The 15,530-nt window shown below is 38.3% G+C and overlaps 1 protein-coding gene across 1 annotated transcript in view; it reads left to right on the top strand.

The window, feature by feature from the left end:
* The window catches only part of CA13 (carbonic anhydrase 13), a 28,747-nt gene extending 23,597 nt beyond the window's left edge, over positions 1-5,150 (top strand). The window contains exon 7 of the mRNA XM_036925075.2: positions 1,869-5,150. Coding sequence (XP_036780970.1) covers positions 1,869-1,988 — 120 coding nt within the window. The 3' untranslated portion in view covers positions 1,989-5,150. The remainder of the gene's footprint in view (positions 1-1,868) is intronic.
* The last annotated feature ends 10,380 nt before the right edge of the window (positions 5,151-15,530 follow it).

The raw sequence follows: 15,530 nt of genomic DNA, 5'->3' as shown, positions 1-15,530 counted from the left end.
ATCACTGTGATCTGCTGGAGGCTGGTGTCTTCCCCGCGGCTCTGGAGGTTAGACTTTATTAGCCTGTGCTGCTTGGCACCAGAGAATCACTTAAGTCTCATTTGGCTTTACCTGTAATGATCTGGTGTAATGAAGCATGTGAAATACCACGTTGAAAATACTTGTCTTATCTTTCCCATATCTATAGCTTTTTAAAAGACACCTCAAAATACCACTTTGTGGAAATACTTGGCTGCTTGTATAAGTTATTCAGGTAACTTTCTGTCTTGCCAGTGGGTTTCAGCCCTGGGAAAGTTCACTATGGATTCAATGTGACCAAAGAAATGACAGTAAAGTGTTCTTGGGGTGAAAGGGTTATGCCCAACTTCATTTCCATGGTGGCAGGTCAGTCACTAAAATCCCAATCACTCAGAGCAAGTCTGCATGCAGCAAGCTAGTCTCTGCCTCTGGTCCTCTCTGCTTGCACAGTCGTCATCTGGGCCTCTGTCCTTGGCACTGCCATCACTCCAGCCTCTGCTCTGCTCTCCTGCAGCTTTGCAGCCCTGCCACCATGTCACCCAGAGCGACTGGAAGGAGCTCTTTATATAGAGTCAATAGCAACGTATTGCCCACATGTGTGTAGTGAGCTAGCCAACCAGGGCCAGGTGAGAATCCTGGCCACAGGAACTTTCATTTTATCCACACTTATCCAGTCTTCATTTTACTGCTCTAGACGTACGCTAAATTGTAATAAATAATATTAAGTCACCAGGGAATTATTAAGTAAGTTATAAAACATGCTCATAATAGACAACTTTTCAGCAATTAAAAATAGTGAAATAGATTTATATTTACTGAGATGCAAAAATGTCTAGGACATAAAGTAAAAAAAAATAGGTTTCACAAGAGTGTCTATAGTAGAGCTCATTTTTGTAATAAAACATGTCATGGCACACGTATGTGTGTGTGTGTGTGTGTGTGTGTGTTTATACATCGAAAAACATCTGGAAGGACGTACTCCATAATGCTAATAGTTGTTATGTCTTGTGATGTGATTACTAGTAATTTTGATCTTCTTCTGGATACTTTTGTATTGTATGAGGTTTGTCAGGTAAGTAAACATTGTTCTGTAATAAGAGAAGTTAAGCTCTTTTGGTGAGAAATGTATCTATGCTACTTAAATTGTATTTAAATATCATCAGAGGTTGAAGGAGCCTAGGCTTTTTTCATGGGTAGTTGTGTAGAAGGCACAAGTATGGTGAAAGCAAATTATTGCTTAAGGTAAACAGTACTTAAAAGATCAAAATTTTATAGGATGAACACCCCAGGGTTCCCATGGAAATAGGGGCTCTGTTACATTGGAGTGCTTGTAAGTGCTTCAGTGTCATTCCCAGAACTGCAAGATACCTGCTGAGGTGATCTAATCTAATGCTTCCCTTTATAGATGAGGAAATGAAGACTAGAGATGATGAGCAGCTTGCCTGAGGTCACACGGCTGGTTGGTAGAAGAATCAGGACTGGGGCCTTGGTCGAAAAGCCAGCCAAGGGCCCTTTCCACTGTCGTCTTCTGCCTTTGTAGATGACATTCTCTAATTTCTAGAAAATTTTAAGTCACATACTAAATGTTGTTGCCTCTTTTATCACTTGATCTTCAAGTAAAGAATGGTTATATACTTAATTTCTGAGCCCTTAGATATTTGTAGGGTCATGAGAATTTCGCTGAAGAGTTGCTTTATTATGTATGAACCATAACTTCGAAAATTTTCATGGCCAAATTTTTAGTTTCCAGTGGAAGAAAAATGATATGTTTCTCAACTTTCTGTGCAGGGCAGTTCGTTAACATTGGTGTGACTTGCTATGCTGAAATGCTCTTCCCTTTTCTTCAACAGCTGGCCACATTCCGCACCCTTCTGTGTACAGAGGAGGGCGAAGCAGCGGCTTCTTTGCTGAGCAATCACCGCCCGCCACAGCCTCTGAGGGGCCGCAAAGTGAGAGCTTCTTTCCAGTAGCAGTTGTCCCCAGGAGACCACACCAGATACAGCTGTGGAGGGAAAACACAACCAAACACAAAAGTACTTCCTAAGAGTTCCTTCCTAGAATTCTCACGGTACTACTTTGCTATCCATTTTAGCACCACAAAGAAAATCAGATCTCTTTAATCAAACTAACTCATCTGTTTCCGATTTGCACTCATGGGTGTTGAAGCAGCAAACATTATTTGAAGCTTGTGTAAATCCATGAGATACATCTGTTCACTTGCATGAAAACCTGGGGGGCATTGCAAACCTCAGAAGGTATGAAAAACTTTCCCTTGCTGTAGAGACTGAATCAGTCACATCTCCCAGTGATATGTGGTGACAAATTTATATTCATTTCCAGAATGATAGGATTGTGATACCTTTTTCTGAATGAGTGATTCTGCTTAATGTCTTGATATCTTTCCAGTTCACGAAAAATAGGTAGTGTTTTCTTTTGAAGTAGATTTGTCATTATGTTGCTGGTTCTCCTGGCAGGGTGCCTTTAATAAAATGAACAATATGAGACATACGGTTGGTAGGTTATAGCTACTTATTGTATCTACTCCACAGCTCAAAAATAACCCATACAGTTTTTGTGAGAAATTCCTCAGGATATAAACAGCTATTCAGACTTTAATGAGTTATGCCATATATCACAGTCACTCGGTGGTGTTCATGATAAAGTGGCAAAAACTGATCAGATGCAATGCTTGTCAGTTTGTGGCACTGAACATGGTTTGAAACTAGCAGATTACAAGTGCAGGGAGAGCGGCCCAGTGGTTGCCTGTTTTTGTCGTGTTTTGGTAACACAGCAGGGAGCAATCCCATGCAGGCCACTGATCTGTCCACTGGTGGGGAAAAAATTACTCAACTTTAATATAAATATAGTCAGCCCACAGACCTGTCAACCCTTTTCCATGGCAAAGCTCACCTCCCCTTTACACATGTCCCTCAGTCTCTTAAGGAATCTTATGAACTGGTTCTTGATAACTCATCTTAACCTATTATCTCTTGTACATTTTTGGTGAACAAGGATGGGGGATGTCCTTTTGCTCTTTTTGGTGCAAATGGAGTGACCCTAAGCAATACCTTAACCACATTTAGGCTTGAACACACTACACTTGTTATCTTCTGAGAGCAGTTTAACTGAGTTTCCTTGTTTTTGATGATTTGTTTCAACACCTCTCTTCCTCTGGAGGTAGATTTTAATAATGGAAATTATTCTGTAATACTCTTCTTGATAGAATCACTGAGAATCAGTGACTTGTGTAACAATGAGGTATGGCATTGCTGAAGATGAGCCCCTGAAGGCTAGCTGCCTTGGTCCTATTTATTGTCCCTCCTGGTATCTAGCTTGAGGCCTTGCAGGACATTGACAGATGATAATGAATGAGTTGAATATTTTAACAATTTTTATTTGACATCTTTGGTAATTATCTTGCTGCTTGTGATCAAATGCACTATAAGTTAATGTGACAAGTAAATTATAAGTTATCTCATGCAAGTTATTTCTTCTTAAACAAATACTTATAAAATCGGCCTGTGTAAACCAGAAGTTCTAATGGTTTGAAAAATACCAGTGTTGAAGGGGAAGGCATTTCTTCAGTTTGAAAAGACATATTGCTAAGTATCCTAGTCACAGAAAGAAGTCTGTTTTCTCAGAATAAATTAAGTTGCTATATCTGGAGGGGCATGTAGGATGAGGATTCTAATTGCTGTATATGAGGATTACCACTTTGTAATTTATGGTTTGTGCTACAGTATTGCATTGTGTTTTTTGCCACAAATTGGACTTTAGTAGACTAAAAGTCTACATGGCATTGATTTCCTTGAAGATAGATCATTTATTTATCTCTTAGAGGCAAAAGGTCTAAGTATGTGTTAAAGTTGTTATCTTCTGATAAGATTAAAGAGTTATAAATAGTAGTGTAAATCTCTTTTGTTTCCAACATGTATTGGATTTATGTTTGTTAAAACATTGTATTTTATTTTAAATTGGATTCAACCATAATAAAAAAATGAAACAAACTTTGAACTGTACCAGAGACTTGCATATGCAAGACACAGAATGAGATTACATTTTTGTACTTTTTCTTTGGAAAATAATCTTAAACTCATTGAAAAATTGCAAACAGTGCAAAAGCCGTTTTCCCCCCTGAATTATTTGAGAGTAAGTTGCCAACCTGCTACTGCATCATCAAACATTAGCATGTGTATTTCCATGTATACACAAACTTCTGTGTATATTTCCTATAAGTTAGGATGTTGTTCTGCATAACCACAGTATAGCTAAAACAACCATGAGGTTAACATTGCTTTATCATTACCACCTAATCCATTTAAGAATAACTTGTTCATTTAATTGTCATGTTGCTCTCAATTGGGAACAGATTCTCAGTCTTTCCTTGGTTTTCATGATCTTGACACTTTTGAACATTATAGATTAGTTATTTTATAGAACGTTCCTCAGTTTGGGTTGTTTAAGGTTTCCTAATAATTAGATTCAGATGATGCCTCACTGGCAGGAATATCACAAAAGCAATGCTGGATGTTGTGTTCTTGTCCTTACATCTTCTTGGGCAACTGACTTTGTTATCTTCTTACAGAGAATATTCACTTTCATCACTTGATTAAAAGATTGTTTGTAGACTCCTCCATTGAAAAGTTGTTCTTTTATCCTTTGCAATTAGCAAATATTAGTGTGGAGATGTGCTTCGAGACCTGTAAGTATCCTGTTTCTCATTAAACCTCTAATTTGTTCATTTATTTCTATTGTGGATTTAACAATTCATATTTTATTCAGGGGGCTATATCTGTTATTATCATTATTGCTGTTATAGCTAATATTGTCTCATTTATCTATTCTCATGCACAAATTTTTCTTGATTTGGCCAGTAAGAGCACCTTGAAGATAGCTTCTGTGTCCTTCTGACCTGCCATCTCCTCCTTACTGTCTGACCGCAGTGTGATTCCTGCCTCATCACTTTCCCTTCCTTAGCCCTGGAACCTACCTTTCTCCAAAAACCCTGTTTTCTTTAGTGAAGAATAGTAGTGAGAAAAACCAAGATCTGGGTACTAGATAACCTCATTTCTATTGCAGGGTGGCTACTCCTAAGTTCATTCCATGGATGAAAGTCAGGTATGCATACACATACATGTGCACACAACATAATGTGTGTACACATATTCAGCATCTATATTTCTATATTTATTTCTAATAAAATCCTGATTTCAAATTCATATCTCTAGTTCCAATCTATTGCTTCAGGGTTCGTTCTAGTTGCCCATTTCCATATTTGTAATTCCCTTCTCCAACAGTGAGAAGCTGGGCTCCCATTATCCTCAACACATTTACTTATTTGGCCGGTTCTTCTGTGTGTAATGAGTAACCCATTACCACCCCAAGCCTCTCATCCCCACATTGAATGGATGCCCTGTGCTGGGCTGCCTTGTTCCACCAAGGGAAGGGAAGAGAAAGAGCAAGATTACATTTTGAAATACTCACGGGACTATTGATAGGGAAGTCCTTTATTTCTAGTACAAGGTTTTTGAACATGTATGTAGCTTTATACACATTTTATCAGAAATGGCAACTGAGTGGAATATTTGGCAAAAGTCTTTGAGTACCTTCTGGATGGGGCTGCAGAAAATGTAGGCCAGAGAATAGTGGTGTCATTTCAGAGTCTGGGAAGGCATCCTGGTCCTTGGATAACCACCTCAAATTGCTCCTTTCAAATTGTACTGAAAAGGATTACGTTTTTGATGTAAAGGTTTTGATCTCTACTGAAATGCAAACTCCCCTCAGAGGATAATTTTTAAAGCCCCCACCAGTCATTTACACTTTAATATAACTAATCTTTATGTGACAAGTAGGAATAAAGACAATGACAGAAAGAAGCTTATCATGATACCAGAGTCAATGATCTGAGTGCTAGGATAACAAAGGTGAACTTGAACTCCTTCACAGTTTTGCCTACATGACTCATTCTTACCTGTATGGTAAAACCTTGCACCATGACTGATGTGTATCAAATACTCAATGTTAGTGAATAGAATGTATCAGTTCATATGTTATTGCATTAGTTCATGCAAACGGGCATCTCTATGAATTAGAGGGATGAAAACCATGTTCAATTAGTAATGGGGAAACTAGTAACGAAACTTTGTTAGCAAATGCTACAGAAGTCTGCAAGTTTATGGAATATGACCCTGATGAATTAAGATTCAATGTGATTGCTTTTTGTGCAGCAGAGTTAGTCAATCATGGAAAAAATGTATTATCTGCAGCAAAAATTAAATCTATGTTGCCATACACTAAAAAAAATTGGTATTTCCATTAACTTGATTGATTAGACTTTATATGAACTAAACTTTGGCTTAAAAATAGTTCATTGAGTTTAATTAATCTTGGAGATTTTTCTGGGGTGGCTAGAATTTTCTGCCTGCCTAGAGAGGAATTATAACAAGCAGAGATCCTGCCCCACAATGTCATTGTCATGGGCTGAGAAAAGTCTCTGCCCTGAAGCTCTCCAACATGTCCTGCTTCACCACTCCTGCCCATAAAAGTCACCCAGGGGAAGAAAGTGGGTACTTCAAAATTCCTTGTTTCACATTGAGTTTGCTTTAAATATAAGCTCCTCTGGTGGAGAGAGTGGTCAGTTTATCTTAGCTTTGCTCCAGTAAGCTTTGCTCCAATTTACAGAATCTCTGGGTTTTTGTCTCTATGAGAATGTGAATTGTAACTCAGCCTCAAGTTCCTTTTGGAAGGTATGGCCTAGAAAAAAAAAATTATGCAAAACCCTCGTATATTACCAGGAACTTCTGGAAACAACTACTCTTATGGAGGTTATTCTAGATCTAGGGTCAGCTGGTACTAGATGGAGTTGAGTGTATAAGGGAACCTCTCTGAGGGCCACAGATGCAAATACATAATTAAATGCTACTGGCATTTAAAAAAATATAGCACAGTTATCAATCAGGTTCCAGTGGGAAAACAGAAAGTACTTAGTTTTTAAACAGAGGGCATTAAATGCTTGGAATTGAATATGTAAGTGCTGAAGATGTTGAAAAGCCAAACAGGACAGTGAAGCAACCAAGAGATTAGCAAAAGCAGAAAGCTCTCATCTTCCTTAGGAAGAGGATATATTTCTGGAGCCCAGGAGCCATGGCCACCAGATGAAGTTGAAACTTTGCTAGTAGCACCTGGTTATTTTCGATAACACAGCCTCAACCTGAGACCTGGCTCGAGGCAGAGAGAGTGGGAGAAATACTCTGGGTTCTCCCTTTGTTCAGTTCTTCAAGCTCCTGCTGGTACCCATTAATGGAACCTTTCCGGAAGCCAGATCATATGGACCCATGGGAAGTTATTCCCTCTGTTATACAGAATGGTTCTGTGGAAAAGTCCAGGAATGGATCTGAGGAAAAGTGGGCTTAAAACCAGCCAAGGCACCAACGTTTCAGCCAAGGACCTCCCATTAGGGCAGGTCAAGCAAATGACTGTGATGCTGGGCTGGATGTCTCTTCAGATGGGAAGCCACTGCTAACCTTCTCTCTCACTCTGGACATTTACTTTGACCACAGTTTATCAGGCATCCTATATGGGCTAAATGTTGTGTTAGGCCCTACAGACATGAAGATGATTAAAACATGGTTCCTTCTCTTAAACAGCTCAAAATCTAAGGCAAGTATAAAAACAATTGCACCATACAGAATTTTTAATAAAGCATTTTAATTTGAGGTGTCTATAAAATGCTAAGGGAACCTGGACAAGATGGAGAGAGGAATTCTGGAGAAATTAACCAAGGCATGAAGACTTGCAAGTGTGATATATTTGGAAATTGGGTACTCTGGTTCTCTGTGTACTTTTGAACCTGGTTCTTGGGAGTAGGGAGATGTATGAGTGAAGGCTCCCTTGTTTGAGAAGAATGACTGCGACACAAAATGGCTAAAGCATATAATGGGAGGAATTGATTTACATAATCAAAGAATCCAGTCATAAATAATTAAAGAGAACAGGGGTAAACTTGGCTTTCATCATTGTGAACCCAGGGGCTGAGATCAGGCCTCTCAGTACCCTGAGGTCGTCGGCTGCCTCCACCTCTCTGGGCTCCACTGACAGTCAGACTCTCCCCTCACATTGGGAGGACGGAAGCCCGCACCTCTCCACCTAAACTGTGACCAAGGCTACCAGTAGTGGAGGAGAGCTTCTTTCTCCAAAACCTTCAAACGGTTTCTGGCTTGCCCTCTTATTTGCCTAGATTGAGCCTCATGCCCACTCTCAATCAAGTCGGCATGGCCAGGGGATAGAATACTGGCTCAGGGAGGCAGGTGGAGTCAGCCCCTTCCAGAACTGCAGAGACCAAGAGTAGAGGAGCGGTGGCAATGGTAAAGGAGAACTGGGGGGGTGGTACCTGAAGAAGGGAGAAAGCATTCTGGATGGCAAGAACAACAGCTGTGTACTCGGGACTGAGAGTGGCTGAAGATAGGCCTGAAAAAAATTAACTCATGAGATAATTCAGACCTTCCAGGAAATAACCATCACCACCTAAAGAGAATAAGTTTCTGAAGCCAAGTGTAGGATTAACATTTCAGTAAGGACACAAGATTAAAAAATTGTTTTTTCTGCTGAGGCTTTGGTAAAGTGATAAATTAATGTTTCCCACAAGAATGAGGAAGGACAGGGATCGTCAGAAAGAGGAACCCACATCTTAAAATCCATTCTTCAGTGACCCAAGGGCCCATAGGTTATTCACCTAAAACCCCAAGCAATTTGGTCCCTAAGGAAATGTTTATCCATCGTGAAATGAATCCTAGATTAATGGGGAAAGTGAAGAGTATTGCATTTTGACCAAATGGGTCCACCCTCTCCCCAGGAGGGCTTCCAAATGACTGTTGACTTTTATAAAAACCAAGGTCCTCGCCTCACTCCTCTGAGTGAAGCCTCTGCTGCCATCATCTGGACGGCCGGGACATTTTCCACAGCCTGCGCCACGGAGTGGCGTTTCTTAAAGTGTTGGTTCAGACCCCCAGTCCCTGAGACACTTTCAGGGGGTCGTTGAACTCAAAACTATTTTATAATAGTACCAAGCTGTTATTTGCCTTTTCACTGTGTTGACATTTGCACTGAAGGTGCAAAAAAGATGATGGATATGTTTGCGGGATCTTTAGCACAAGTCAAGGCTGTGGGAGTAAGCGGTACTAGAAGTCATTTTTTTCTTCCCCACCATGCAATCATTGTTTTACAATGCCAATTTCTCTTAAGAATAATGCCTTACTCTTAAGTAAAAAAAACGAATTTAATTCATATTATTAAAATTAATTTGAGATTAATTATCTCAACTCCTGAGCACACAGTCTTTTCATATTTGGGGGTGACAAAATGGAAAGTGCATGAAGACCTGCTCTGTATCAAAATATGATAGTTTTCTTTAGGGAAAATACTTACATGGTGGTTTGAATTGCAAGTGAATTAGCCACTTTCTTCATGGAGCATCATTTTGACTTGAAAGATCAACTGACAAACTATGGATATTCAGACTTGGGAAACTGGCAAATATTTTCTTTAAAATGAACAAGGTGAGCTTGTCACTTCAAGAAAAACAACTAAAAGTATTTATTGGCAATGACAGAATTAGAACTTTCAAGATAAAATTAGGATTTTGGAAAACTTGATTCTGCCTCTCTGAGCAGGCCAACTTCTCAATGCTTAAAGACATTTCTGATGAGACCAGTGGTAATTTTACCATTTTTTACCAATTTTTTGATATTGTATAATGAATTGTGTCAACATTTTGAAGATATGCATGATTCAGTGAACCATATTTTCAAAACAGTGCATGATGCTACAAAATCATCCATACATAAAATACCTATTCAAAATGCAAGAGAGACTAATAGATTATAATGGAGCAGAGTACAAAAAGTTTATTTATATGGTTTATGCATATGCAACTTTTAAGAAACTATCAGTTGTTGAATTTGGGTGTAGTAATGAAGAAGAATATCCACAATTATCTGAAAAGCCTATTAAATAGACTCCTCCATTTTCTGGCCGCATATCTGTGTGAAGCTGGATATCCTTCAAGGAATTCAAACAAAAAGAGCCTATCACAATACAATGGATGCAGAAACAGATATAAGAATCCAGCTGTCTTCTATTTAGCCAGATATTAAAGGGATTTATAAAAATGTAAGTTCTACTTTTCCTATTACATTTTTTTGTTTTATAAAATATTATTTTTATAAAATCTTCTATGTGAATTTATTATTTATTATATGAATCTATTATCTTTAAGTGAATTAAGAAATAAATACTTTAAAACATTTTTCAGTTTTAATTTCTAATATAGTAAATATCAATAGATATAGCCCACATAATCTTCCTGGTCTTCGGTGATTTATAAGAGTGAAAAGGGTCCTGAGACCAGACGAACTAAGAACCACTCCCACAGACCAGGCCATGATTCAGTGTCTCTCTGCTTGTTCTTCTTACCCCTCTCCTTTGCTCTGAAAGAGTTGCAACCAGTTCTAGTAAACAGACTGGCTTATACTGTAATAAAATCATATACATATGTATATGTACATGTTATCCTGATATAAAAAGGTAACTTGTCTTACATAAACATAGTCTCACATTATTTGACATAAGATTAATCACTCTATTCCAGGTACTTCACATTTATTCTATACATCCCGCATCAAGTGTTAAGGCCAAGCAATTTGCATTAATTCCTGCTTAGGTGCTAAAGGAACAATACAATTGTCTCTAAGTTTAGGTTAACTCCTTGAATTCAAGTCCAAACTACTTACTATAGTCACTTAAGTCCTGGCATAGCAATTCCCTACATTCTGCAGAAAGGGATTGCCCACCCTATTTTTAGTTCCTAGCAAATTACTGCTCCTCTTCAAATGTTCTAAGCACTCAGCTTTGAAAAGTTTCTTCCCAGCCCTTTCTCTTTATCTTACTACGTATTTCTAAACGGTTCTGACCATGCTATATCCTTTCCCAATCTTGCCTTTTATGTTTATTGACCTCTTTCTCTTCATCCTTTCTCTTCCGCTATTAAGGAATTACCCCTCCAAAGCCCTACCTTCTAGTTGTGTTTCTCTTGGAGAGGGCACTAATCTATCTCTGTTGATTAGTTACAGTTCAGCTTTCTTGCTATGTCATAGCAATGCAAAATATATATGTGGCTAGGTGTAGGTCAGATGGATACCTTCCTAAGAAGTTTCACCAGTTGATATGCCGGGATAAAGTTCTCCAGGTCTAGAGTCAAGCCTTCAGCTCTGTGAGGTCAGAAACCTAATTGTCACTGTAATGAATTCCTTTCACAGGTGCAGACTCACCATAAGTGAGTCCACAAGTCTGATAAATGAAACCAAAAAGTCAAGATATTAATTTATAAAAAATAGCATGAGTCTTCCATTATCTGAGATACTCAAATCATCATGACCATTCATTCAAGGAGTATTTGTTGAGTTGCATTAGGAAGGCCACTATACACATGAAACCAAACCAGAAGTTTTCCTGGTGAGTATGGAACTCAAAACAATGAAGATAACAGAAGAAGTAAATGTTTTATACCACTAGACCTGGAGTAGTCTGAAACATCCAGCTCTCTAAAAGCATGATTTTCAAAGTGAGACCATAACAATAGAATTATGTTGGCTGTATCTCTGAGCTTTATCTCCGAAATACAGATCATTTTGCCAGAAGGGTCAGAATACTTAGTCTGTTGGCTAAAGTTTTTTCAACATTAGATCATATTTTGATGAACTCTATTAATATGTACTTCTGTGGTTCTCAGTTTTCTATATTGTGACAAATCAACTTTTTCCCTAGTTGGCACATTCTCTCTTTGGACATGTCAACACATTAACTCAAACAGCAAAAAAATTTGAAATCTGAAGGCCACTTGGCCCTTTAAGTGAAGTTTTCAGATGTTTGCTCTTACCATAATGCACAGATTACAAAACCCAACTCTTAAAAGCTATTGTGGTAATATGTAGACTTTTAAACTCATTTTTCTTATTCTCAAGTTTTTTTGGGAGTGTCAGTAAAGCTCCCAAGGCTGAAAATGGCATTGTCTTAATCTACCTACTGAATGGATAAAAGAAAAAACAAAATGAGATAGCATGCCTAAAATAATTCAGTATAACCTGTTTTTAAATTTAATGACATTTATTTTCATGGGAATTTTCTTCCAGGGAAACTTAACTTTTGAGATGGGTAGGAGTGTTTTCTCAGCCAGATGGGATGAGAAGCAAAAGAATAAAATCAGGGATACAGATGGGAGGCATTAAATGTGATAAGTATGAGTCAGACTAATTAAATTCCATGACTAAGTAGAGGTTTTACAGGTACAAAGACTTCTGAAGACAATATTCAGGGTTATTATATAACAAATATCTGGGATTCATGAAACTCCTGCAGCCCTTATCTAATGGGGTCTCCCAAGTATCATTTACCTAATAGTACCCTTTCTCTTAGCATAGGTACTATACTGTGTAGCGTTTCTCCAGCTGTCATTGGAACATCCTGAGATCAAGCAGTGAAACAACAATTCCTAAACCCACATCTATTTTCTCCTTTTATTTACTCTGTAGTCAATATACTTTATGTGTATTTCCCTTTAGAAATTGGAGCCTATCACCAAGGCATATCAACTGGTGGACAAACACAAGTTTGAAATGCTCTCTCCTTAAACAATGGAAGGTTCTGTTGTGCTTTGTAACTACCCAGAAGCACGCTTCTGGCTGAGTTTACTGACTCATCACAAGAGATGAAAGTTTGAGTCTCAATTGTTCTTTTATTTAAGGGATTCTATTAAGAAAAAGCAAAGCCAATATTAAGAGAAGAAGTAGAGGCTCTAGTTATTTTCTTTATTACCAGGATACACTTCATTCCTATCCTAAAACTACTTGTCATATTTAATGAAAATGTATCCTTGTTAAAAATTAGTAAGATTGGAAAGGTTATGAAGATATATTCCATTTTAGTATTTTCATAAAAAATACCTCAGATATGTCTATTAATTGTTAATGTTCAGTTATAGATTACTTCTTGAGTTAGTCCCTATAAAACTGATTAATGTTTATTGTAAATGTGTTGCTTTATCACCAGGTCTTTCAAACGACTTGATAAAAAATAATCACATGTAGTTGTTCTGTAGTAATTTCATATAGGTAAGCTTATATGTGAATATTCTGCAACTAAGTCATAAACCAAAGTCAAAAATTGGCCATGCTCCTTCTTCCCCAGCTTCTTTTATTCTCCTTTAGTCTTGGCACAGAATCAGAAAAAAAAAAGCAGTATGGAGGTTCCTCAAAAAACTAAAAATAGAAATTTCATATGACCCCATAATTCCACTTATGGGAATTTACCCAAAGAAAATAAAATCCCTGATTCAAAGAGATACATGCATCCTTATGTTTATCGCCACACTATTTGCAATAGCCATGATATGGAAGCAACCTAAGTGTTCATTAATAGATGAATGACTAAAGAAGATATGGTACACATACATAATGGAATATTATTCACCCATAAAAAGAAAAGAATTCCTCTCAGTTGCAATAACATGGATGGACCTAGAGGGTATTATGCTAACTGAAATAAGCCAGGTGGAGGAAGACAACTACCATATGATTTCACTCATGTGTGAAATTTAAAAACAAAACCAAACAAAATGAACAAAACAGTAACAGACTCAGACACTGAGAAGTGATTGGTGGTTACCATGGGGGAGGGTAGTTGGAGAGAGTGAAGGGGATGAAGGCACACAAAAATTCACAGTTATAATGTAAGTTGGTCACGGGGATGGTAGTCCAGCATGGAGAATATAGACAATAATTCTGTAACATCTTCCTATGTTGACAGATAGTAACTGCACCAGTCAGGGTGAGGATTTAAAAATGTGGGTAACTGTTGAACCACTGTGTTGTGTATTTGATACCAATATAAGATTGTATATCAGCTATACTTCAGTTAAAAAAAAAGGTAAAAAGTTTATGTGGGCATAATCTCCCTGAAGGTTGAACCAGGAAGCTGTTAGACATCAGGGTGTTGTTCCTCCTAGTAGCCACCAGGTGGGTCTATTGGAAAAGAAAAGCTGATTAGCTGTCTGGGAGTGGGCTGGGGAGTGCTAGGGCACACCATGAGCCGGTGATACGTCATGCTTCACGCCTATCTGCTAGCTCTGAATTCCAGTCCCTTCGGAAGGATCCCTCTCCTCCTTTACTTCTAAGTTTTCCTAGGGAGTGTCTCATTTGTGCTCATGAGTAAGTCAAGTCTGCTCACATACTTGGTATCCTGCAATTTCTTCTTTTTTTGTTATTACCTCCCCTTCTTATTCCTCAAGGATATAAATTTCCTGGAGTCAAAGCAGTTTTAAGACTGAATTGCTCTTCACTTGTACTTTTATAAATATGTCATCTTTTCTTACATTTTCTACAGAATGCATAGCATCTCATCTATGAGTATTGTTCTTCTGTGCAAAGGGGGTAGACTAACTCAGAGGTCTTCAAACAATGCGTAGGATCTATCAGCAGATAGCAAAGACTTACTAAAATCTTTCTTAACAGAGACTTACTTACAAAGCTCTCTGTGCATTTCATTTGTACCACAAAGTTTTCATTTGTACCACCCTGCCCTTCTCTTTGGCATGCTCCATTCTTGTTGAGATTCATGGTGGGGTTAGGAGGCTGGTTAATATTATTTCTTCACTCTTCATTCAACTCCAGATTTTGTGTTGGGTCAAGAATAGATCACTGCTTTCAAGGCTCAGACATTTTATTAAGGGCAATATAACTGCTTGATCAGTCTAGTTTTCTTCCCTCTAACCCCCACCCCACAACCCCCACCTCCATCCACCATACACATACCCCACCCTTCAGAGGCCATTTCTACAATTTGAGAAATAAAAACCAAATTTTGTTCTCAAAAAAGTTATGGTAGCATGAATAGGATTTTTCTAGTCTTAGGATTCTAGAGAAATCAGGTTACTTGTTTTCTCATATTAGAGAAAAGTGATTTTTTCCCTTGTCTTTTCTCAAACAGATAAAGGCTTTTTTTTGTAGATGCCTTTGGGGATTCTGGCCCTGACCTCCTGTGACTGTATCACTCGAGGCCAAATCTGAGCACTTTTTTCTGCATACTTTTAGATTTGAAGTTAAGGCCTGTGGCCAGAAAGAAGTACTGATTCTAATCAGAAGGAGGATGAAGAATGACTGATTAAAAACGTTTCTAGAGGTAAATGCTTTTAAAGGTAAATGTTTCTAGAGGTAAATGTTTCTAAAACAAACTTGTAAGGTAAGACCAACTATGTTTATCTCCCCCCCATCTCTCCAATCATCGCTGTATGAGCATTGTCTCATAACCATTTCGTTTCTGCCGCTATCCACTTGCTTTCAGTGACAGCAGAACGGTGCTGCAGCAGGCTGCACACTGCTCCACGGCACCCTGAGAATTCCCTCGGGGTGGTTTGGGGCTGCAGCAGGCGGGCCTTGGCTCCCGCCCCTCCCCACTGCCTCGCT

This window comes from Manis pentadactyla, chromosome 3 (genome assembly GCF_030020395.1).
Source record: "Manis pentadactyla isolate mManPen7 chromosome 3, mManPen7.hap1, whole genome shotgun sequence".
Lineage (NCBI taxonomy): Eukaryota > Metazoa > Chordata > Mammalia > Pholidota > Manidae > Manis > Manis pentadactyla.
Note: the sequence above shows the minus strand (reverse complement) of the source record. Positions and strands in the feature narration are given on the sequence as shown.